Genomic DNA, 25,929 nt, shown 5'->3' with positions numbered 1-25,929 from the left:
CTCCTTTAACTCCTCATCTCCAAATCCCTAAGCAACCATTGATCTACTTTCTGTCTCTACAGATTTTCCTATTTTGGACATTTCATATTAATGGAATCATATAATATGCGATTTTTTTGTTAACTGGTTTCTTTCACTTAGCATAATGTTTTCAAGGTTCATGTTGAAGTATATATCAATATTTTAGATCCCTTTATGATTTAATAATATGCCATTGCATTTCAACGCTTTTTAAAGGGGACATATTCTAACATATAAACAAATTTCCCTGCCTTAGTAAACTGGCCATTAAGAATACAATTTAAGCTTTCCTTGCTCAATTATTATAATCAATGCTATTTAAGAAGGCATTCTGTGGGGCTTCCCTGGTGGCGTAGTGGCTAAGAATCCGCTTGCCAATGTAGGGGACACGGGTTCAAGCCCTGGTCCGGGAAGATCCCATATGCCGCAGAGCCACTAAGCCCATGTGCCACAACTACTGAGCCTGTGCTCTAGGGTCCATGTGCCACAACTACTGAGGCCACGTGCCACAGCTACTGAAGCCCGTGTGCCTAGAGCCCGTGCTCCACAGCAAGAGAAGCCACTGCAATGAGAAGCCCGCACACCGCAACAAAGAGTAGCTCCCGCTCTCCGCAACTAGAGAAATCCTGCGCACAGCAACGAAGACCCAACACAGCCTAAATAAATAAAATAAATTTTTAAAAAAAGGAAGGCATTCTGTATTAATTCAGGGATATATCCTAGAACCTGATTTTCAGAAGTTAATTTCTAGTATTAGTTTTCACGAGGAATTTGCCTTTCACCCAAAGAAATTGTAAAATACAAAACATATAGCTAAATGAATTTTCATGCAGTGGTAACCAGCCGTGCTTGCACAAAATTAACTTTCCTTTTACCTTTTCTTGGTTTCAACCAAAATTTAAATTCATTATCTTTACTTTGAACTTTAATTACAAGAAACCACTTCACATCATTTTTATTTAGCTTCAACCATTCCAACTAACTTTATAACATTTAGCATGGTATTATTAACAATGAATAAAAAAAGGTGAGTTTGGAATTCTATTTGTAATTCAAATGGCTTTTGAATCTACCATGAATACAAAACTGATTCAGATATGATGCTCTATAACCAAAATAAGTTACTGAAAATTGAGGCAGAACAGAAAACTTTGAAGTTACAAAGTTAGACCAAGAGGCAAAAGAGTAAGGAGCTTTCATAATAAAGTAAGTTGACAGGCTTCCCTGGTGGCGCAGTGGTTGAGAGTCCGCCTGCCGATGCAGGGGACACGGGTTCGTGCCCCGGTCCGGGAAGATCCCACATGCCGCAGAGAGGCTGGGCCCGTAAGCCATGGCCGCTGAGCCTGTGCGTCCGGAGCCTGTGCTCCGCAACAGGAGAGGCCACAACAGCAAGAGGCCCACGTACCGCAAAAAAAAAGTAAGTTGAAGTAATATGTTCCTCTACCTCAAACCCATTAGGATGACTACTATCAAAAAAAAAAAAAACCAGAAAAAACAAGTGTTGGTAAGGATGTGGAGACATTAGAACCCTCGTACACTATTGATAAGATGGTAGAATAAGGCAGCTGCTATGGAAAACAGTATGGGGGTTGCTCAAAAAATTAAACATTGATTTACAATTTACTGTATTATCCAGCATTTCCACTTGCAGAATTGACAGCAGGGATTAGAAGAGATATTTGTATACCCATGTACATAGCAGTGTTCTTCATAATAGCAAAAAGTTGGAAGCAACCCAACTGTCCACTGACAGAAGAATAAACAAAATGTGGTACTGTATATACTGAATGGAATATTATTTAGCCCTTAAAAAGGACATCCTGGACTTCCCTGGTGGCACAGTGGTTAAGAATCTGCCTGCCAATGCAGGGGACACAGGTTCAATCCCTGGTCTGGGAAGATTCCACATGCCTCAGAGCAACTAAGCCTGTGCACCACAATTACTGAGCCTGCGCTCTACAGCCCACGAGCCACAACTACTGAGCCCATGCACTACAACTACTGAAGCCCACGCACCCTAGAGCCCACGCACCACAACTGAGCACACGTGCTGCAACTATTGAAGCCTGCGTGCCTAGAGCCCGTGCTCCACAAGAGAAGCCACCGCAATGAGAAGCCCGCACACTGCCACAAGAGTAGCCCCTGCTCACCGCAACTAGAGAAAGCCCGTGTGCAGCCAAAAGAAGACCCAATGCAGCCAGGAAAAAAAAAAAAAAGAGACATCCTGACATATGCTACAGTGTAGATGAACCTTGAAAGCATTATGCTAAGTGAAATAAGCCAGTCACAAAAAGGACAAACGCTGTATGATTCCACTTACATGAGGGACCTAGAGTAAGTGGTTGCCACAGGCTAGAGAGGAGGGAATAATCAGAATTATTGTTTAATAGGTACAGAGTTGTAGTTTTTCAAGATGAAAAAAAGTTCTGTGGATGGACGCACTTAATGCCACTGAACTGTAGGCTCTAAAACGGCTAAGACGGTAAATTTTATGTTACCTGTAATTTACCACAATTAAAAAAAGAGAGAGGAAAAAAAAAAAAAAAAAGAGAGAGGGCTTCCCTGGTGGCTCAGTGGTTAAGAATCCACCTGCCAATGCAGGGGACGCAGGTTCAAGACCTGATCCGGGAAGATCCCACATGCCAAGGAGCAACTGGGCCTGTGCACAACAACTACTGAGCCTGCGCTCTAGAGCCCGCGCACCTAGAGCCCGTGCTCCACAAGAGAAGCCACCGCAATGAGAAGCTCATGCACTGCAATGAAGACCCAACGCAGCCAAAAATAAAGTAAACAAAATAAATAAATTTATTTTAAAAAAAGAGACAGAGAGAAAGAGAAAGAAATATGTCCCTTCTACCTTCTCTACCAACCAGAGCTTAACTTGAGCTTACCACAAAGAGTTAATAGAAAACATCTGCCAAGTTTTTTGTTTTTTTAAAAAATTAACCAGAAAGGAAATTAAGTAGCCCCCAGATACAAGTGAAATTAGATTTCTCTCAGTATTGTTATACTGATTACCTTGTGCTGGGCCTGGGTTGCAGGGGCTGAGTAAACACAGGAGATCACACAAGCCTATTTCTACTGATTTCCTAGGCTATGCAGCAGGCCCCAAACAAATTACTCTAATAATCTTCAAATCCTAATAATCACTAAGAGAAGAGATAATGATCCATTGAAAGCAAAAAACAAGTAAGATAAAGTTCCAAGGATTCAAAATTCAAACTACCTCTTCCATGGTTTCTTCAATCTGAGCAGAAACCGGTTCAGGAGATCTGAGACCAACAGGTACAAACACTGGAGCTTTGTTTACTTCTTCTGGAGCAAGATGATAGCTTTCTTCTTCATAGTCAGACTCAAAGTCTTCCGCATCATCTTCGTCTTCTTCCTGGGAAGCTCGAAGAGTCACCAGCACAGGCTTAGAAGCTCTAGGTTCCTTTTTAGAGGTCTTACTCCGAATTCGTTTTGATCCACGCCCTTTGGGGACGTTTGGTTTAATCTTTCGACGCATTCTCCTTTCACTACGATCTATCTTACATTCAGAGGCAGAAGAGAGAGCTGTTCTTCGATCCACAGCAATTTTAGAATAATTTGATTCTTTTAGCAGTTGTGGAGAGCTGGAGGTTTAATCAAAATAGCAACATAGTCATTACATGCATAAGGATAATTTTAATGAAAACCCAACTTATAAAGTGAAATCTCAATTCAAGCCATTAATATAAAATGCCTGCCACCCATTCTATCAAACACTAATGCTACGACAAGAATGAACGGAATTTACTGTTAGGATTTAGTTTCTCACTCAAAGTTAAATATTAGTTATCTACCTACAAATTTTTCACAGTACGTTTTAAATTCTGAGCCATTTTTCCCCCTTGCTATTTAAGTGGTGATGAAATACAACACTGGAAATTGTTAGAAGAAAATGGGATCAAGAACACTGGACCAATAAATACAGAATATGAGACCAAAAAGTGATACGGTTTATCCTATTGGGTAAACAGATTAGGTCAAAAGAAAAAAGGAGAATGAGGAAATCCAACAGAACAACATTTTTTAGAACTTAGGGTCCCTTCCACTTTCCTTGAAAACTGTGGAAGAAAGGTACCCTTCACTTGTGTTTGTGACTCCAATTTGAATCAGCACCCTACTTATTTAGGTAATATGTACTACTCTTTCGTCAGGCTTCTGCTCATGTCTAATATACTCAACACCCAGAAATTTTAAATGTAGGAAAGAAAAATCTTTCTGAGAAGATCATAAAAAAAGGAAATTTTAGTAAATAAAAATCAAAAGTGGGAAAGAAACAGACCTGCCAATAAAAAACAACCAATACTTCCGTTAACAAACCATCTTTTTACTCTATCAATAAGTTAGAGTAGGACATCCATTAAGAATAAGTTACTTGTATTTACTATTCTGAAAGTACTTGTTAAATAAAACTTTACCTTGCTGGTTTACTAACATACTGCTCTTCGACAACTGAACACACAGAATTATTGCCTACAGTTTTCTCTCCAACACTTCCTGATGGTCCAACTTCTGATTGAGCATCTTTTTTTGCCAAACCAATCTCCTTGGAACCTACAGAACCTTTTCTTGCTGAAATCTCCAGAGATGTAAGAAACTCAGCTTTTCCCTTAAATTTGAGAAGAAACAATTAATATGACCATGGAAACAATCTGTATGGTAATTTGGTTTGGTAGTTTGGCCTAAAACGCTAAGCTTACACACATATACACAAGTGACTGGTTTCTAAACTTTCACAATATTGGAAAGTCAATCAATTTTCATGAAAATAGTTACAGTACAAAAGGCAAAACTATTTTTTTAATGTTCTCCTTCATGATATTGATAAAATTGAGCCCACTACTAAATTATTTTTTTCAAACTTACTTTTGGAAGAAGCTGGGTGTCAGAATCTCCATGCTGCAGCAAATTATCTTCTGGCTTCCTTGCCTTACTCTGATCTGCTCTGTCTGTTCCTATGCCTGATTCCTCTTTCTTACCTTGTGCTCTTCCCAAATTTGGCTTAGCCTTTTGGAATTGGCTTCTTATCATTTGTGGTGGACTAGAAACATACGTTTTATGTTCATGTCTAGAATGAAATACAAATCATGTTGAAGAACGAAAATCATAATTCCTGTTGATGTATCTGCTGTTAAACAATTTTTGGGCACAAACCAATTCTATGTGCGAAGGACTATATATAAATAGGTTATAAAACTAAACATATAAAATGAAACCACACATGCTGATATGAAAGAAAGAACACAGAAGCTTTTGTAACTTCCGTTTTCTATATAGCCTGGGGAATACTTTCACAATAATATGTAATCTTTTTTTTACTTTCATTCATTGATTCTGGTGTGTCGTTGTATGCTACTTTAAGTAATTTTCAGAGAAATAACTAGATACAAAACAAAAACGTCAGTAGTTGAAGATGGACTTCATAATGACACTTTAAACAAATGCTTCAACTGGGCTCTGAAGCATGAATAAATATACAATGGTCACAACAACCCTGGTCCTTCTTGTTCAAGAGCAGGCTTGAAAGCTAGAGTCTGTTCTCCTACCACATGCCTGTCACTTCATAGAAAAGTGTTTATTGACAACAGTGTCATAAGGATCTCAATATATCTGCCAAATCAGAGAAAGACAAGGTTTGTATCTGCCAAATCAGAGAAAGACAAGGTTTTAACATTCAATACAGTAGCCATAGCTCCCAAGGCAACACAAACAGCTGCCTTAAGTTTTCCTGGAAAATATTTAATAACTGGCAAGGATCTGAATTAGCAAGTTTAAAACTAATATAAATCTGGATACTTATAAAGAAAAATTGGGTCTGTAAGTATCGATCATAAGTTCTCTGAAAGATCTGTATTAAAGACTAATCTTAAGTAATATTTGTAATAAATTACCTACAAGAGAAAGTAGTTAGTTACATTTCCAAATGTTCCAATCCTGCTAAGTTCTTCCAGCAGTGAAATACCAAGGAAGTTCACAGGAAGTTCTAACAAAGTAATGATGCTGGTTAATACATTCCAGTGTAGGCTAATGTATTTGGGAAAACATGTTATATTTAACTTAAGTATAAGCTACTTACAATCAAGTGTGATTCTACAATGGTACTTAAGAATAATATATATATATATTATATATATATTATATATATATATACACACACATATATATAAGCTCAATGTGCTACTGGGGTTAAAAGGGGGTAAGAAACTGCTGGACATAAGAATAAGCTAACTTAAAAGTATGCAGAATATATACTCTGAAGGAAGTATCCGTCATGATAAAGCTAAAAGCTTGAATAAACTTCATAAACAGAAAAGATTTTAAAAAGAGGGGTGGGTGAGTAATGGGTTTCTATACAGGAAATTTGAAAGTTAGATCTTGCTCATTAAAAATGCAAAGGCTGAGCATAAAATCTCTTGAAACACGTAAAGTTTCTTTCAGGAAGCTCTGCCTATAAACTATAGGAATTTGCTAGTCTTAAAGTCATAAATCCTGAAAACTTAAGTTTAAAAACTAAACTGCCAATGTTACTTTGAGCAAGCCATTTAAATCCTCCAGATTCATAAAGTCAATTATAAATGAAGGCATTAGGAAAAGCTGACCTCAAAGGTCACTGGTCTTTAAAGGCTCAATTAGAGTAAAACTCAAAATCCTTAGAATGATCCTATATAATCTGCGCTACCCCCACTCAGGCTTTACCTGTCATATATCTACGACTCTTCCTCTCTTCCCCTGTTTCACACTGGCCCCCTTTGCTGTTCAGCAGATTTAAACTATTCTAGTTTCATAATTACTTTTTTCTTTCATAAAACTTACTAAATGTGAAATTACATAAAATCGATTATTCAAATATCCAACCTTTATCTTTGAAAAGTTTTATGCTTTTCTGATTAAAAGCAAACTCACCTCGTCTTTTCATCTGAAACATTTATTTTGTTAACATGAAGGTTTTCTAAAAGAACGTGACTCTGGTTTTCATACATTCTGCCTTCTGAAACTTTGGAGGATACAACTTCAATTTCCATTGCAATTTGAGAATTTGGCTGAAATGCAAAACTATATTAGTTTTTTTTTTTTAACAACAGAACATACCTCCTAAAATATTTTAATCATTAAGAAAGGTATTTAAGGACTTCCCTGGTGGCACAGTAGTTAAGAATCCACCTGCCAATGCAGGAGACACGGGTTCAATCCCTGGTCCAGGAAGATCCCACATGCCGCGGAGCAACTAAGCCCATGTGCCACAACTACTGAGCCTGCACTCTACAGCCTGTGAGCCACAACTACTGAGCCCGCGAGCCACAACTACTGAGCCCGTGTGCCACAACTACTGAAGCCCATGCGCCTAGAGCCCATGCTCCACAACAAGAGAAGCCACCGCAATGAGAAACCCGTGCACAACAACAAAGAGTAGCCCCTGCTCGCTGCAACTAAAGAAAGTCCATGCGCAACAACGAAGACCCAACACAGCGATAAATAAATTAATTAATAATAAAAAAGAAAGGTATTTAGTTTTTTAAAATGAAGTCTCAAACTTGAGTATGCAATGTTCATGTTTTGCTGCCCAAAACAAAATTTCCTATTCACAGAGAAAGTTTCAAAGATGACTGCAGTAATATGTTCACATAATGCTTTAAAAACTACAATAACCATCTGTTGTGAACCTCCCTCCCAAAAAGTTCAATGTGTTTTTTTTAATTTGGGGGGGGTTCAAATAAGGATTACAATCACTTTATTTTAAATGTAGATTTTCCCTTGGTAGAGAAAAGGACAGAAAAACAAGATCTGTTGAAATGGGCATTAAACTACTTAGATTTGTTTCTAATATCAAAAGATCCATCAATAAGAGATTAAACCGTCATTCCAAATAGCAGTATGTTACACAGCAGTTAAAAAGGATGTATCTCCATATTTCATGACATGGAAAGCCACTTAATATAATAAGTGAAAAACAGTAAGTCACAAAATAACATGACTACAATGATTTTATTATTTAAATTTACATGAGTATGCACACATGCATGCATGAAGATATATCCGGTAAGATATGTCAAAAGGTTTTCAGTGGTTACTTCAGAGTGGTGAGACTAAGGGTAATTATTATATTATTTTGTATTGATTGAACATTTTCACAATGAATAGGTTCATTAGTTAGGAAAAAAAAATCTATTTTCATTAAAAAAAATCTACAATGGTAAATCTGAAACAAAACTAGCCACGTTATGTATGAAGTAGAGTAAGTATCAGATGCCTATATTCTAAGCCAAGTCTGAGCTACCATTTAATATTTTAATATGCATTAAAAGGCTTGATTTAATTACATAGCAATAACTCACCACAGTCAGGAATTTTTTAGTTTCATCTTTTTGTAGTGTCCTTTCTTCCTTAATTGTTTCTTTGGCTTCATTTTTTTCTATTACTTGCCTCTGTCCAACCTTTCTTAAGTTTGGACTGGGTCTCTGAAGTCGGCCCCTTACTGGTGGAGCAGTTTGGATAGCGCTTTCCTTTATTTCTTGTTCGCAAGTGTTTGTATGATAAGTCCTAGAAAAGGGGACAGGAGAAAAGAGAGAAAGCTTGATTGTAAAAAGATGAAAACTACTATAAAAATATAAAATTTGAATCAAATAAACTCTGTAAAAATATTTTGTACATTAAAGGAAAATTAAATTACTTTCTGATTATACCTCATTTTATAAAAAAATAGTTATTTCAGTTCTCAAAAGGTACTGAACTTATATGAGGTACCTACAATATTCAAATTCATAGTAATAGAAAGCACAATGGTGGCTGCCAGGGACTGGAGGTAGGGGGAATGGGAAGTTATTGTTTAATGGGTACAGAGTTTCAGTTTGGGAAGAAAAATGTTCTGGAGATGAATGGTAGTAATGGTGTACAACGATGTGAATGTACTTAATGCCATTGGACTGTACACTTAAAAATGGTTAAAATAGTAAATTTTATGTTATATGTATCTTACTACAATTTTTAAAAAGGTAATGAATACATACCTTATATACATATATTTTTAAATGCATTGCTTTGTATAAGATCTTAAGCAGCTAACAGTGAATATAAGCAGGCAAGTGTTAAAAGGTGTTGAACTCAACCTGATTTTGTATTTTAGGCCATATGAATAAAAATAAACCAAGTATTCTTGATACTCACTTTCAAAATACATTAACACATTTCTTAAAAAAAATGAAGAACTATTTGAAATAATTCTCCTATTTTAGATTTTAATAAAACTATCACTGTTTACCCCATAGAGACAACTAACTCCTTTTCCTGGGCTTGTGTAGACTGAGTCTCCTCTATAGGTTCACAAGAACTCGAAGGGGAAAGGTCCTTTTCAGTCTGTACATATGGTAATATCACAGCCTCCTCTTGACTGTGATCTGATTTGTCTTTTTCTGTTGATGCCATTAGGGAAGCCACATCCTAGAAGGTAGATTAGAAAAAAAAAATTTCATCGAGGGTTGGTAAAAGTATAGGGAAATAGAAACTTTAATAAACTGTTAGAAAAATAAACTGATATGGTCTTTGTAGACAACAGGGCAATATCTATCAAGAATTTTAATTTCCAGCAATTCTACTTCTAGAAATATATCTTATAAAAACACTCAAATAACTATCTAGAAAATTATACACAAGGATATTTATTACAGCAATATAATAGCCCCCCAAAAAAGGAAAGAAAAAGAAAAGGAAAAACAAAAAATTGGAAACAAGACAAATCAGTAGGGAACTGAATAAATTATAATTTCTTTACAATGAAACAGTACAGAGTCATTTAAAAGAAGTTTAATTTCTATATACTGATCCAAAAAGATGTTCATGGACTTCCCTGGTAGCGCAGTGGTTAAGAATCTGCCTGCCAATGCAGGGGACACGGGTTCGAGCCCTAGTCCGGGAAGATCCCACATGCTGCGGAGCAACTAAGCCCGTGTGCCACAATTACTGAGCTCACAACTACTGAAGCCCATGCGCCTAGAGCCCATGCTCTGCAACAAGAGAAGCAACCGCAATAAGCCCCTGCACCGCAACGAAGAGTAGCCCCCACTCGCCACAACTAGAGAAAGCCCGTGTGCATCAACGAACACCCAGCACAGCCATAAATAAATTATTAAAAAAAAAAAAAAGATGTTCACAATACTGTGTTTAGTAAAAAAAAAATCAGAAGGCAGGATATGATGCCATTTTTGTAAAACAATGAAAATAAATACCCGCACATTTTATTATTTATATAAATAAGTATCTATACAGAAAAGTTTAGGTGGACATATTTAAAATTGCTAACTTGGGAGGGAGAGATGGACTAACTTGGGAGGGAAAGATGGAATATTATAAAGGACTCTAACTTTTTAGATGATATATTTTTCCCAATTTGCAATTTTTATAATCATTTAAAATAATCAATAAAACGTGATTTTGGGTACTTCCCTGGCAGTCCAGTGGTTAAGACTCTGCGCTTAGGCCTTCCCTGTGGGCACAGTAGTTAAGAATCCGCCTGCCAATGCAGGGGACACGGGTTCAATCCCTGGTCCAGGAAAATCCCACATGCCACAGAGCAACTAAGCCCGTGCGCCACAACTACTGAGCCCGCGTGCCACAACTACTGAAGCCTGTGTACCTAGAGCCCGTGCTCCGCAACAAGAGAAGCCACCACAATGAGAAGCCCACGCACCACAACGAAGAGTAGCCCCTGCTCACCGCAACTAGAGAAAGCCCACACGCAGCAACGAAGACCCAATGCAACCAAAAAAATAAATTTAAAAAAAAAAAAAAAAAAGACTGTGCTTCCACCACAGGGGGCACAGGTTCAATCCCTGGTCAGGGAACTAAGACCCCACATGCCACATGGAATGGCCAAAAAATAAATTAATTAAATTAAATTAAATTAAGTTAAATTAAATTAAATAAATAAATGAAAGTGGTGGGTTTTTTGTTTTTGTTTTTTTTGGCCATGCCTCGCAGCTTGTGGGATTTTAGTTCCCCAACCAAGGACTGAACCCAGGCCCTCGGCAGTGAAAGTGCAGAGTCCTAACAACTGGACCACCAGGGAATTCCCATGATTTATCCTTTTTAAACATAAGATTAGGAGGAAAAAGTACAAATGTTCAAGCACAGTAAGAACTGAGCTAAGATGTAAAAGAAGAACTTTAATTCAAAAAGTACTTCGTATGTTTAAACGCTCAACTTATGAGTGTTAACGTTTCATTTCAAGGTTTTTGATGCTGTATCACACATCTTAATCTCTTATAGACCAAGTTAATCAAGTAAATAAAATAATCTCCTTTTAACTCATATAAAGCTTTTAACTTTTTATTTCACCTTCACAACAGAGTGAAATAAAGATAGACTCTCATTCTCATTTTTCCTGTGAAGAAACTAGTTGCATCATTTAGCTATGGTCACATAATGAATAAAGGTCAGGACTTGAACTAGAGCCTGGGCCTCTTAAAATCCTTTCCATGACACATTTGCCCACCATCAGAGATTCAAGATTCTTACACAAACCACATGGAACAATGAGATACATTAAGTACAGCACCAATATCACACACAGCAAAAGTTACATAAGGAAATATTTATGAATTTTTAATTCCAAGTGTTTTACCTTAGTAATTATAATAACTAAAACAGAAAACCTCCATCTTAAATAACACTCACACGTTGAGAAGGGAGAGTTCTCATTTGTTCCCCATTCTGCTGTATCACAACAGTCCCTTTTTTATCAGCTTCCACTTTCTTCCCAGGTGCATGTTTTTCTGCTTCTATAGTCTCTCTTTTTGAAGCTGCTCTTGCTAAGTTTGGTTTTGGTCTTTTGAATCTACTTCTCACAAAACGTGCTGGTTTCACTTCAAATGGCTTCTGTTCTTGAGGAAGAGATTTGCTTTTGGAACAAGGATTATCAAGCTTTAGGATGAAATGAAGGGGCAGTGGGAGCGGAGTCTTAGCACAACCTTAGAGACTGGCAGTAAATATTTAATTCTAATTCTTAACAGGAAAACAGATCAGACTATTTGGTAGATCCTGAAAAACATGAGTGGTACAATCCAGGTATAAGCCTAGGAATTATATCATCTTCGCACAAAGAAAATACAGGTTTGTCACACCTGTACTGACTTAAAAGTATGTGTTGTACACAATTTTGTATGTTAGTAATTCTCACAATCTACTGTCAGAAGGACCTCAAATCTCTCCCAGTCTTCCCCAAACCAGCTTAAAATTTTCAACACTATGCTATAGATGATATGTCTTAAAACCTTATTTAGTTTAACATAATCTGCAAATATAACTTTATATGCTTCCTCTTTACAAGCACACAGACCTATATACTTGTACCTTAAATTAATATCTGAAAACTGCTCTGGAACATCTGGAGATCGCATCCTCTGGTCTTCTATTTTATCAAGTTCAGAAGTCTGCGAAGAAATGTTCAAATGACTCAACTGACTTGATATTTCCTTTTCAGAATTTCTTTTTTCTTCTACAGATACATCCACCACGGATTGTACTTCACTGCTAATGTCCTGGAAATAAATCAGCACATATAAAATATTCCTTAAGCATGTCATACATTTCAAACAAAAGCCTATATTCTTCACACTGTTTTTAAAAATCCAGAAGTTTGGGGGGTTTTAATTTTTAAGTAAAATAAAATTTAATTTACAAATGCTAAAACACAGAATTGGGAAAACTCTTCTTTCTATATTGCATATTATTATATGTTTTTTCCAAACTACAAATGCCATTACCTATCCAAAAAAAAGTTAGAAAACTGGAAAATGTTAGAATTGCTTCAACTTCAATTAACTGGAAACTTTTAATAAGATGAACTTTTAAAAGTGGAGTGAAGTGGGGTGGAACAGGAAATAAAGAGAAAAACTGATACAGATATGGTCAAAAGAAATAATTCCAGGGTATGTTCATACTAGAATTAGCACAAATTCAGTCCAATCTCTTGTATTTCTTTTATCTAAGAGTAACTTTAAACTGACATTAAGAACAGTAACTTTTCTACAATTATAAAATGTTTTCAATTATTAAAAAAGAAAGAATATATAATTTCTTTAAGGTCCTGAAACACAGAATTTAGGGCTGGGAAAGACATTATGCTTTTAGAGACTTTAAATGTTGTTGGATTTAAGGGCAATAATCCTGGAATTATTTTGATATTTTTCTCTCTGAAGAAGTATTCAAAAAATATTTTTAAAGGACAGAAAAATACATACTTTAATATTTAGTGAAGGCACAGCACTGCAGTCACTACTACCCCTCTGCAATGAATCTGTCTCAGTTTGTCTTGAGGTCCCAGTCTCCTCTGGTTCATTTTCCCTTAGAGAAATGTCTATTTTTCCAGTTTTTTCCAAATCTGCCACCTTTTCCTCAGAAGCACTGATCTCTTCTGATCGGCTTTTCCTAAAGGAAATTTCTCTTCCAGTTTCTTTCAAATCTGCCTCTGTTTCCTCAATGGCAGTCATCTTTCCTGATACCTTTTCCATCAGGGAAATGTCTCTTTTTCCAGTTTCTTCCAAATCAATCTCCCTTTCCCCTGTGGCACTGGTCCCCACTAGTACCTTTTCCCTTGGGGAAATTTCTATTCCAATTTTGTTCAAATCTGTCTCCATTTCATCATCTATAGTTTTGAGCTCTGAGGCCTTTTCTTGTGTAGGTATTTCTCTTCTTTCAGTTTCTTCTAAATCTGTCTCTACTTCTTCAGCGGCATCAATCATCTCCGGTATCTCCTCCCTCGGGGAAATCTCTCTTCCAGTTTCTTTCAAACCTGTCTTCACTTCACCAATAGTATCGACCTCCTCTGGGGCATTTTCCTGTACGGATATTTCTCTTCGTTCAGTCTCTTCCAAATCTGTCTCTCTTTCCTCAGTGGCATCAGTCACCTTTGTTATCTTCTCCCTTGGGAAAATCTCTCTTCCAGTCTCTCTCAAATCTGTCTCCATTTCCACAGTGACATCAATCATTTCTGGTATTTTCTCCCTGGGAGAGATATCTTTCCTTTCAGTTTCTTTTAAATCTGACTCCATTTCCTTAGCAGTATTAGTCTCCACAGGTACCTTTTCCCTTGGTGAGGTTTCCAATCTTGCAGTTTCTCTCAAAGCTGTTGTCATCTCCTCAGAGGCAAGAACCTCCTTTGGTACCTCTTCTTCCTTTGAGAAAATTTCTCTTCTTCCAGTTCTTCTTCTTATATTTGGCTTTGGTTTCTGAAATCGAGTCTTCAGAATTTGAACTTGTTTATTTGCTTTATTATCCTCTTGAATACTATTTAAAAAAAAAAAAGATACACAATCAAATTGTAAACTAGACTGCCAACTGAAGAGATATGGTTGAGAAGTCACTACTGAAAAACCAGGAATTCTCAAATAAAAAAAAAAAATTAATGAAGCACCAGGAACCTCTGGGCAAAATCTAAAAATTAAAGTAGAGAAAAAATTCTATCCTTGGAAATTACAGTAAATTTTTTTAAAAATTAAGTATATTTATTACATAGAGACATATATACAGAGAAATCTATCAATAAGGTCAGTTAGAGTAGCAGCTAATCAGGCCTAAATAGTCTCTTTCTAATTGTCATCCATATCAACCTTGGCAAATACTGGCTGAGAAAGACTCTCCAAGTCCTCTACATCGGAGCTAGACCAATCTGTGGCTGCTATTCCTACCTTTTTGCTCCTACTCTCCTTTATCCAGACATATGTCTTGCTGAAAGAGTTAAAGAACTCATTTATATGGCCAGAACTAACCAGGATCTCAAATAGCTGGGTGGAGGTATAATTTGAATAAGGTACAGTCTTATGACTAAAAACTAGGTCTGCCCCTCCTCACTTTTTAAAAACAATTAAAAATGAGATTTCCTGTACAGTCACTTCTCTAAAAGCTTGTGATTTCATAATACATTGTGGGAATGAAAGAAAAGAGTAAATAAACAACAACATTTTGCAGTCTGTTGAATGTTACTGGGCACACAACAATCACTATCTAGTATAAGCACCTTGTTCTTCAAAACAGCAGCAGCATGCTCTCCTTTGTGCTTTATCATAATAATAGAAAGTACAACCAATAAAAATATACAAATGAATGAAAGAGCACTTAGTGACTGGTTAAGATTTTGACCTCTGAGGCCCTTTTCTTGTGTAGATATTTCTCTTCTTTCAGTTTCTTACATAGCATCTTGAACAGTTCAAAGTGTTTGAGACTGGGGAGGAGGGAAACTGCCTACTGGATATAAACAGGAATATGATTTGATAAAACACAGAATCTTAGAATTGTTTCTGTGAATACTGGAGATTCAAAGGCCAGAAAGGTCACTGCCTTTGGAGAGGAAAGTTGTTGATATCAGACTGGATATTAGTTATGAACAATCCAGCAGGGTTCTAAAACCCAAAGGCCACTCAGGGAAAACTTGGTTTTCTACTAAGCCACATGAAAATGGAGTATGGTTTAAACTAAAAAAATACAAACAAAATATCCAAATTGTCAGGTATCTGTAATTAATATTTGTATCAGAGATATGCAACAATGCAGTAATGCAGTTGTACAGGCTTCTACCCAGAGTTTGTGTGGCAGAGAAGTAAAATAGGTTGGGGGTGTAGGGAGGGGGTACAAAGGAATAGAGAAAGAAGAGAGGAATAAAGGAATTCTTCTGTCTTCTAATAAAGATCTTTTGAGTAGTTCAGGAAACCTAGCTTTCACTCTCAGGTTGGGTAGTATTTAAACAGGCTCATACAGCTGTAATAAAGTATACAATAGGCCAGACTTTAAATGTAAAGATTGGTTGAGAGTCCGCCTGCCGATGCAGGGGACACGGGTTCGTGCCCCGGTCCGGGAAGATCCCACATGCCGCGGAGCGGCTGGGCCCGTGAGCCATGGCTGCTGAGCCTGCGCGTCCGGAGCCTGTGCTCTGCAACGGGAGAGGCCACAACAGTGAGAGGCCCACATGCCACAAAAAAAAAAAAAGAAAATTAAATGTAAAGATTGGTAAAGTATAAATAATTGTTGAAACTAGATAGTAGGTACATGGGAGTCTGTTATTCTGTTCTCAGTACTTTTGTGCATTGAATATTCCCAAAAGGAAAAAAGTTTTAAAAGCACACTAATAATTCCGTTGATCTGGTTTAATATCCTGCAGAGGGGAAACAACAAATTCAGAGAGCTTTGGCTATGGGAAGTATGAGTTTTATTTAAAATTTACATAAACCTTAAATAAAGGTAATATGTGATCAATCTAATCCCAAAGAAACAATCTAATCAATCTAATCCCAAAGAAACAAATATTAAACAAACATTTTCACATCTGGATATGAACATGTAATTTACTATGCATGTGAAGTGATAATACTACCCATGTTAACTCAAGGTCTAATTTGCGATGGGTAAATCAATTCATCAAAACACCAAAAAGTGAGAAATCAACACGAAGGCAATGACATAAACTGCCTTGAAAGGTGAATTTACACTTGTAAATATTATGTAACTTGATATACAGATAACAAAATCAGTCTGATTTGCTATTTTTAAAAAATGATTAAGAATTTCTAAAACTTTACACATAATTCAACTATTATACCATTAATAAGATGATGCTTACCTCAGACATTCATTAAGCACCTTGGGCTCATCTGACTGCACATTTTGAAAAGAAGAATCTTTTTTTTCAGATTGTGATGTGATGTCTTCACAATCAAAATTTTTAAATGCCTGATCTTCTATTTGTTCAGGAGTCTTAATAACAAACACATTTTTAAAAAAGTTTTAGGTCTCACAATGTAACACACATTTATAAAAGACTTCATTGAAAATTATGTATGACTTGAGTACAAGGAAAATGGTAAACATTTCAAAATTATAAAATGATACTCAAGAGACACTTTTTTTTGACAGGGGTGTGGGGTGGTGCCACGACATGCAGCCTGCGGAATCTTACCCGGGCCCCCTGCAGTGGAAGCACGGAGTCCTAACCACTGGACCACCAGGGAATTCCCTAAGGGGCACTTTTTAATGTTTGTTCTTTAGATATAGGAAATTTCACAAGCCACACCTTTACCTCATCTCAAAGCCCCCATTCTTTTCCTCCTAATCAGAAAGCAAGTAACTGCTTCAGTCTGATCTGTTAAAATTATCCCTTGGGGTCTAACTTTCTAAATCTTTTTGATTATTACAATCACATTATAGACCCTGGGAATCATAATAGAAGAAATTCAAATCTCAAATCATGCCAACTCTTACTCTTATCAGAAAGACCAGTTACTATGTAAATAATCTAAAATTTATCATCTTTGTTGTTGGAATACTTTAGTAGGGAGCTTTTAACATTTTATTTTAAGTCAGTATTAAAATTCATATACATAGCTATATTTTCAGAAAGGAAGTAGAATTCAAACACCTGCTGAGTGATGGGGGAAGGCAAGTCCAAACATGAGTAAGGTGAAAGCAGATGATTCATCATATAAATGCTTAAAATCCACAGAGCAGAGAGCTAAGTGCCTTCACAATTAGCAAAGCTGCTGGCTATGAGATTTGGGCATTAAATTTATAGAACAATATACATAATTGTATACAGTATTGCTGTTTAAAACGGGGGATGAAAGGAGGCTTATGTATTTGTTTAACAAAAAACTGGAGGGCATCAGAGTACTTACATCTCTATCGATACAGGACTCATTTTCATTCTTTTCTACACTGGCCCCAATTTTTTCCTGTGATGTAACAGTTTCTTTTCTTTCAGCAGCTTTACCTACATTTGGCTTTGGCCTTTGCAATAAGCTCCTCATTAGGCGTGCAGGTCTGAAAGCCTTTAGTTGATCATCTTCCTGCAGACAAATTTTTTCACTCAAACTAGAGTAATTACAAAGGAATAAAATCAATGGTTATTCTGAAGTCAGATTACTTGTATATCACATACATGCTTGTCTTCAGTATTCTCTTCTCCCAGGTATAAATAAGTAAACCATTTGGAATACAAAATAATTCACAAGACCAAAAGACAACCCTCAGAATGGGAGAAAATATTTGCAAATGAAGCAACTGAAAAAGGATTAATCTCCAAACTTTATAAGCAGCTCATGCAGCTCAATAACAAAAAAACAAACAACCCAATCCAAAAATGGGCAGAAGACCTAAATAGACATTTCTCCAAAGAAGATATACAGACTGCCAACAAACTCATGAAAGGATGCTCAACATCACTAATCATTAGAGAAATGCAAATCAAAACTACAATGAAATATCATCTCACACCAGTCAGAATGGCCATCATCAAAAAATCTAGAAACAATAAATGCTGGAGAGGGTGTGGAGAAAAGGGAACACTCTTGCACTCTTGGTGGGAATGTAAATTGGTACAGCCACTATGGAGAACAGTATGGAGGTTCCTTAAAAAACTACAAATAGAACTACCATATGACCCAGCAATCCCACTACTGGGCATATACCCTGAGAAAACCATAATTCAAAAAGAGTCATGTACCAAAATGTTCATTGCAGCTCTATTTACAATAGCCAGGAGATGGAAACAACCTAAGTGTCCATCAACAGATGAATGGATAAAGAAGATGTGGCACATGTATACAATGGAATATTAGCCATAAAAAGAAACGAAATTGAGCTATTTGTAATGAGGTGGATAGACCTAGAGTCTGTCATACAGAGTGAAGTAAGTCAGAAAGAGAGAGGCAAATACCATATGCTAACACATATATATGGAATTTAAGAAAAAAAAATGTCATGAAGAACCTAGGGGTAAGACAGGAATAAAGACACAGACCTACTAGAGAATGGACTTGAGGATATGGGGAGGGGGAAGGATAAGCTGTGACAAAGCGAGAGAGAGGCATGGACATATATACACTACCAAACGTAAGGTAGATAGCTAGTGGGAAGCAGCCGCATAGCACAGGGAGATCAGCTCGGTGCTTTGTGACCACCTAGAGGGGTGGGATAGGGAGGGTGGGAGGGAGGGAGACGCAAGAGGGAAGAGATATGGGAACATATGTATATATATAACTGATTCATTTTGTTGTAAAGCAGAAACTAACACACCATTGTAAAGCAATTATGCTCCAATAAATATGTTTAAAATAATAATAATAATTCACAAGTGTCTTTAAGAACACCCTCAAAGAAACACACACCTCTATACCTTAACCCTCTAGAACAGACATAGTCCTAAAAGCATGACTATAAAAAAAGCATTTTAAAATCAAATTGTCACCACAAAATGGGAAAAATCTATACCTGACAAGCATGGAATACTATTCCCCACTCAGGACACCATTGTGTACATACACCTCCAGGGCACTGGACACAGATTATGGAATAAACATACAGTCCAGAATCCACTGGTTCAGATTTATATTGGAGCAGGCCTATTCTAGATCTCTACTCCAAGTTAAAGATTCCCCACCGCCCTTTTTTCCTGGTCGCACTGCACAGCATGTGAGATCGTAGTTCCCCAACCAGGGATCAAACCTGTGCCCCCAGCAGTAGCAGCATGGAGCACTAACCACTGGACCACTAGGGAATTCCCCTAAATATTCCCTTTGGAGACCCCTTGCTATAAATAAAATTATCCAGAAACATATATCTTAACCAATAATTCATCTAACAAGACTTTGTTAAAATCTTGTTAGTAAGTTGAGGGAGAAATGTAATTGCTCACCAGTGGATCCATTCTATAATTTATTTCTACAATACCAAGCATAAAGATCATTATTAAAATGTTTCAACAATCCCTATAGTTAAAAATGGACTTAAATACACTAGCTGAAAATAAAATGCAGACATTAGGTAGAAAATAAGTCATTACAATCATTCCAAAGAGTTACTATTTTTATTCTATTTCCTAAATACTTACTTAGATGCAGTGTCAGCTTCTGGATTCTCTTTCTCTTTAGTCTCCATTGCAGAAATACCAAGTGTATTCATTTTATCCTTTTCCATATGATTCTACGAATTTAATTTTTTATATTTAATCTACTTAACATAAAGTTCAAACTTTGTAATAAATAAATAAATGGAAATTAAAACAATAAAATTTCACTTTTTTGTACTTCTAATTATTAAAAGAGAGTTGTTAAAATCATAAAGGCAGATGAGAACCTTTTAAACATATAATCTCATACGTCACTGATAGAAGCACAAATTGGTATATCCTTTCTGGAAAGCCTTTTGCCAACATGAATCAAGAACTTTAATAATGTTCATATTCTTTGACCCAGTAATATCATTTCTAAGACTCTATTCTAAAAAAATATCTAGACAAAGATTTAAGTATAAGGTTGTTCCCTGGAACATTATGCAAAACAGCAAACACTGCAAACTGACAAAATATCCAATAATGAATAAACGGTTAAATAAATTCAGTTATACCCATTGATAGAATATTATGAAGTCACTAAAAACCATGTTTTCAAAAGATATTTAATGATGTGGAAATATATTTATGAAATGTTAAAATACCAGAGAAGGATACAAAAGTGAATTAATACTACTACTCAAGAATGTAAAAGAAAAGCTGGAAGGATATAGTCTAAAAGGTTGGTTGCATATAGATAATAAAATTAACTTTTGTTTTAACTTTTACATGAATCTGTATTTTCCCAATTTTCTAGAATTTAAAAACATCTCATAAGATTATAATAATATAGTTATATTATTAAGATTAAAAAGATTTCACATAAGAGGAAAAAAGACTAAAATTTAAAAAATTATTTTAGCAAAAATAAAACATTTTTAACAATATAATGCTGGCAAGGATATAAGGAAACAGGAACATTCATTTAATGCTTAAAGCAATGTAAACAGATTCTGGTTTTTTTTTTTTTTTTTTGGTTACGGGGCTTGTGGGATCTTAGTTCCCTGACCAGGGATCGAATCCGGGCCCAGGCAGTAAAAGCGTCCTAACAACTGGACCTCCAGGGAATTCCCAAGATTCCTTTTTTTGACAGTTTGACAATGCCTAACAAGAGCCAAAAAATATTTAAAATACTTTGGCACATTAATCCCACCACCTCTGGAAATTTATTCTTTGCCTATTTACAAAATTGTTTGCTTTCATTTACAAGGGTTAAAAAAATGGAAAAAACCTAAACATTAGAGAAATGGTTAGGTAAATTAATAATAATGTTAACCTGATGCAGCCATTAAAAAGATCAATTAACCCCAAGAAAGGTAAATGGATAGTTTCAGAGAAAAATGTTTTAAATGTTATATATGGCTAAAAACTACAAAAATGTTTACTTCCATAAAAAGAGAAATAAAGTTTATGAAGGACAAACAAAGGAATATTCTGTATATAGATAAGAGGGTTGTGGTTATAATTTTATTATTGCACAGGCTTTATTTATTTAATATAAAATATTTTGAATAAATATTTTATATAAGTAAACAAAAGACATATTTGTTACTGCTAAGGATGTTCGAAATGATATATCCTATATTCTAAAGAAAATGTATACAACATGAGACTAGTAAGACAAATTTAATATTAATGTTTGAAGTTCTCATATCTTGGCTTTACTATTGGTAACATTACTTTGTAATTATAAGTTAAACATTTTTATTCCCAACTATTTAGAAAAAATACTTTATAATTTTAATCTCCATTAAGTCTCTTACTCCATACCTTTTCAACTGAAGTTTCTGTATGTAAACTCTTGTTCTCTGCATCTGTTTTCCCTTGTGAAAGAACTGATTTCTTCCCAACTGCCCTTGATAAATTGGGTTTAGGTCTCTGGAGTCGTCCTCTTGTCTTCGGTTTAATACTTTCTGTTTGATCAGTTTCCCTAGAAAATTAACATTATTTAAAGTGTACCAACATGCAGGCATATTCAAAAGAAATTCTGGAAAATTCTTTAAAAATCCATTCACAGCTAGAAAAGAACTCCTTTAAGCTTACTTACAATAAACGTAGCAAAGAAGACTGAACAAGAAGAGCAATGAAGGGTAACTAATTTATCAGATGTTAAAAATATACTACTTAGCAGCAATAATTAAAATATTGTGGTACTAACACATGAATAACAGATAAATGAAACACAAAAGAAAACTGAGATGATGACTCCAAAATACATGATTTTAGTATACAATAAAGCTGTCATTTCAAAATAGAATAAGATGACCACAAAAATAATATATTTTTTAAAATAAATGTTAAATTAAATTAACGGTGATGGGAAAACTAGTAATACTGGGGAATAAAATAAAATTAGCTCCATTCCTTGCACTGTACTCACAATATATTCTAAATGAATCAAAGATTTAAGTGAAACCATAGAGAAAACATGAATGAATTCTTTTGTAACTTTGAGGTAGAGTAAGCCTTTCTAAAACTTGATTAAAAGATCAGGAGCCATAAAAGAAAAAAAAAAAGGAGAGAGATCTGACAACATAAAAATCAAAAACTTTTACATGGCCAAAACATATGTCATAAGTCAAACTACAAACCAAGAAAACATGTTTTACAACTCATATCACAAGGCTAATAACCTCTCTAAAATGTAAAGACCTCCTACAGAACAATACCAGTAACTCATTAGAAAACTGGACAAAGGCTATGAACTCACAAAAAAACAAAAAAAAAATAGGTTTTAAATGTGAAGAGATGCTCAGCTTCACTCCCAATAAGAAATGTACAAATTAAAAGTAGAGCGTGGGCTTCCCTGGTGGCGCAGTGGTTGAGAGTCTGCCTGCCGATGCAGGGGACGCGGGTTCGTGCCCCGGTCCGGGAAGATCCCACATGCCGCGGAGCGGCTGGGCCCGTGAGCCATGGCCGATGAGCCTGCGCGTCCGGAGCCTGCGCTCCGCAACGGGAAAGGCCACGACAGTGAGAGGCCCGCATACCGCAAAAAAAAAAAAAAAAAAAAAAAGTAGAGCGAGCTGGACTTCCCTGGCAGTCCAGTGGTTAAGACACTGTGTTTCCAACGCAGTGGGTGCAGGTTCGATCCCTGGTCGGGGAACTAAGATCCCACATGCCGCACAGCACAGCCAAAAAAGAAAAAAAGAAAAAAAAGATTGAAAAAAAAAAAAGTAGAGCGAGCAAGCACAAATGTGAAAAGATATTAAGAATCAGAGAATCTAAGGGGAATTATATACAGATGTTCATTGTTCTTTTGACTTTTCCTTAGGTTAGAAAATTTTTAAGTAAGCAACTGAAGGGGAAAAAAATAGAATTATCTACCCCTGTCAGAAAAGGAGGACTGGGGTATATATACTATACTGTGATATTATTTTATTTTATAATCTATCAAGACTAGCAAAAATCCAAGTTTGATAACACTGTTGGTAGGGAGCCATTTCTTACATTGTTAGTGGGAATATAAACTAGAGTAACTCCTATGGAGAGCATTTTGGAAGTATCTATCAAAATCATAAATGTATAAATGTACACACACTCACATACAAATGTGTCCTTTGGGCTAGCAATTTCATTTTAGGAACTTTCCCTACAAATAGACTGGCACAAAGGTGATAGATAGAGGTATAAGTTTCTAAGCATTGTTTGTAAAAACAACATATATAGCCATCAACAGGGCACCGATAATATAAAGTGTGATTCATCCATACAACAGAACACTATGCAACTAAAAAAGAATAAAGGTCTTTAAGTAAAGATATGACGATATAAGATAAAAAAATTACAAAATGGTATTATACTATGCTACCATTAGAGTTTTAAAAAGAGTAAGATATATATAAACTTTATGTATTTGTATTAGCTTTAATGTCTTTTTTTTTTTTTTAATCTCTGAAAGACTAAGAAATAAATAACACTGGTAACTTGTTAGAGTAAATGGGGACATGACAGGAGGGATACTTCACTCTATACCTTCTTACAATTTTGGATGTTTGAACCACAGGAATATATTGCCTATTCCAAAGACTAGTTTAAATTTTTATTAAAAAAAATAAGTTTGATTCTCTGGGACCTCCCTGGTGGCACAGTGGTTAAGAATCCACCTGCCAATGCAGGGGACACAGGGTCCAAGCCCTGGTCTGGGAAGATCCCACATGCCGCAGAACAACTAAGCCCGTGCTCCACAACTACTGAGCCTGCGCTCTAGAGTCCGCAAGAAACAGCTACTGAGCCCGCGTGCCACAACTACTGAAGCCCACATGCCACAACTACTGAAGCCCACATGCCTAGAGCCTGTGCTCCGCAACAAGAGAAGCCACCACAATGAGAAGCCCGTGCGCCGTAAGGAAGAGTAGTCCCCACTCACTGCAACTAGAGAAAGCCCATGCGCATCAACGAAAACCCAACGCAGTCAAAAATAAATAAATAAATTTAAAAATCATCTTTAAAAAAAAAGTTTGATTCTCAATGTGACTATGCTTTACTGAAAATAAGAATTCATAAACTAAACTTTTAAGCCCACATGAGGAGTTATGAAGGAGATAAAAAGAAAGTCTGAACTTCTGAGATATCTTTTCAAAGGGAGATTCTTGTGGTGCTTCTACTGTTTTTAGTGAAGATATTAATTTAATCAGTATTTTCATACTAGAAAACATAATACATAATCTCTTTAAAGTCATCAAAATCTACTACTTTGACAACAGGTATGAAAAATAACTCAAACCAAGTAAAAGTTAAATCTCATAGCAAATATTTAGGCTTCCAAATTATTTTAGAATTTTATCGTAAGTTACCAGTTTGCTATAACTCGTATCACTAAGATAATCTTTCCATAATGAAATATAAAGTGAAAAACCTTAATGTCACTAAGACCACAGTACAATTACATATTAAATGGTCTACAGTCCTCTCCTAATTCCTAAAGGAAGCAACATTATTATCATTTTTTAAATGATAATAAATTATCAAAATTTTGAAAACAAATTTTAAAATCCTACCATGTAAAATACTTACAGTGCTTTATCTTTTAGGTCAACATTTCCTTCTTCTGTACAACTACTCTCAGCATTATTCACCTCACACAATGCTCTAATTCCACCTTCTGATGAAGGCAAATATGAAGTGCTTGATTCTGAAGTCTCAGTTGCTACTGATACGGCATCTTGTTGACTACTACGGAAATGAAAATATATCAGGGGAAAAGAACTCTTAGTAATGCACATTTTATACTAATTATTTAAAAGATTTTTTTAAAATATACAAAGCCAAAACTCTGGAAGATGATCCTTCATATCACGGAATAATCAAAATGGATATTTTGGTTTCTCTATGATCCTCCTTGCACCATGTTATTAAAACACTGTATCTTAGGAGATAATAACAGTCACAAATGAACAGGGAAAGTGCTCAAGAAGTCACAAAATGAAAAACTCATAACTACATGGGGTTCACAAATCAAATGTATGTGTAAAATCACAGTAATGTTTAGGAATTATCTTTCATTAAAATTTTGTATTGGCAGTCTTTGCTTTGCATGGTACTGTGTTACTCAAGAGCCATGGAAATCGAAGACACAGCTGCAACATGCACAAGTTGCAGTTAATGCTGTAGCGTGCAAAGAAAGGACTGCTGCATTAGGAAATACTTCAACTAACAATAATATAAATGATGGCCATGTACTAATGAGCACTCAGTTTCAACGCAAATTCACATTCAGCCATGCTTTGTTTTTTTGTTCTTTTTTTCTACTGGGTGTTTGTCTTTTCCCAGCGCTCTTTCTATATTCTTTTTTGGCTAGATGTTACATATAAAACCTCCCAATCAATAGCTTGCCTTTTACTTTCTTCATGGAGCCTTTTGTCAACAGAAGTATTTAATTTTACTGCAGTTGAATTTATCAATTTCATCCTTTAAAGTTTGTGCTTTTTATGTCTTAAGAAATCCTTGATATCACAAAACTATTTTTCTACATTTTCTCCTAAAAGTTTTAAAGATTTGCTTTATATATGTAGCCT

General features: G+C 35.7%; 1 protein-coding gene across 4 annotated transcripts in view; it reads right to left on the bottom strand.

Annotated features, from left to right (window-relative positions):
* BDP1 (BDP1 general transcription factor IIIB subunit) overlaps nt 1-25,929 on the bottom strand; it is an 88,203-nt gene that overhangs the window by 33,034 nt on the left and 29,240 nt on the right. For 3 of the 4 annotated variants that reach the window (XM_030845156.2, XM_030845177.2, XM_030845198.2), the window contains exons 12-25: nt 24,929-25,087; nt 21,686-21,845; nt 19,916-20,007; nt 17,703-17,898; nt 16,652-16,785; nt 13,281-14,325; nt 12,391-12,578; nt 11,716-11,938; nt 9,305-9,483; nt 8,382-8,586; nt 6,952-7,088; nt 4,915-5,116; nt 4,467-4,657; nt 3,248-3,635 (exon numbers count right to left, since the gene is read on the bottom strand). In XM_030845156.2, coding sequence (XP_030701016.2) covers nt 3,248-3,635; nt 4,467-4,657; nt 4,915-5,116; nt 6,952-7,088; nt 8,382-8,586; nt 9,305-9,483; nt 11,716-11,938; nt 12,391-12,578; nt 13,281-14,325; nt 16,652-16,785; nt 17,703-17,898; nt 19,916-20,007; nt 21,686-21,845; nt 24,929-25,087 — 3,499 coding nt within the window. The remainder of the gene's footprint in view (nt 1-3,247; nt 3,636-4,466; nt 4,658-4,914; nt 5,117-6,951; nt 7,089-8,381; nt 8,587-9,304; nt 9,484-11,715; nt 11,939-12,390; nt 12,579-13,280; nt 14,326-16,651; nt 16,786-17,702; nt 17,899-19,915; nt 20,008-21,685; nt 21,846-24,928; nt 25,088-25,929) is intronic. The other variant, XM_030845168.2, reaches the window with a different exon arrangement.

This window comes from Globicephala melas, chromosome 3 (assembly GCF_963455315.2).
Source record: "Globicephala melas chromosome 3, mGloMel1.2, whole genome shotgun sequence".
In the NCBI taxonomy this organism is placed as follows: Eukaryota; Metazoa; Chordata; class Mammalia; order Artiodactyla; family Delphinidae; genus Globicephala; species Globicephala melas.
The sequence above is the reverse complement of the archived record's forward strand: the minus strand, read 5'-3'. Positions and strand labels throughout refer to the sequence as shown.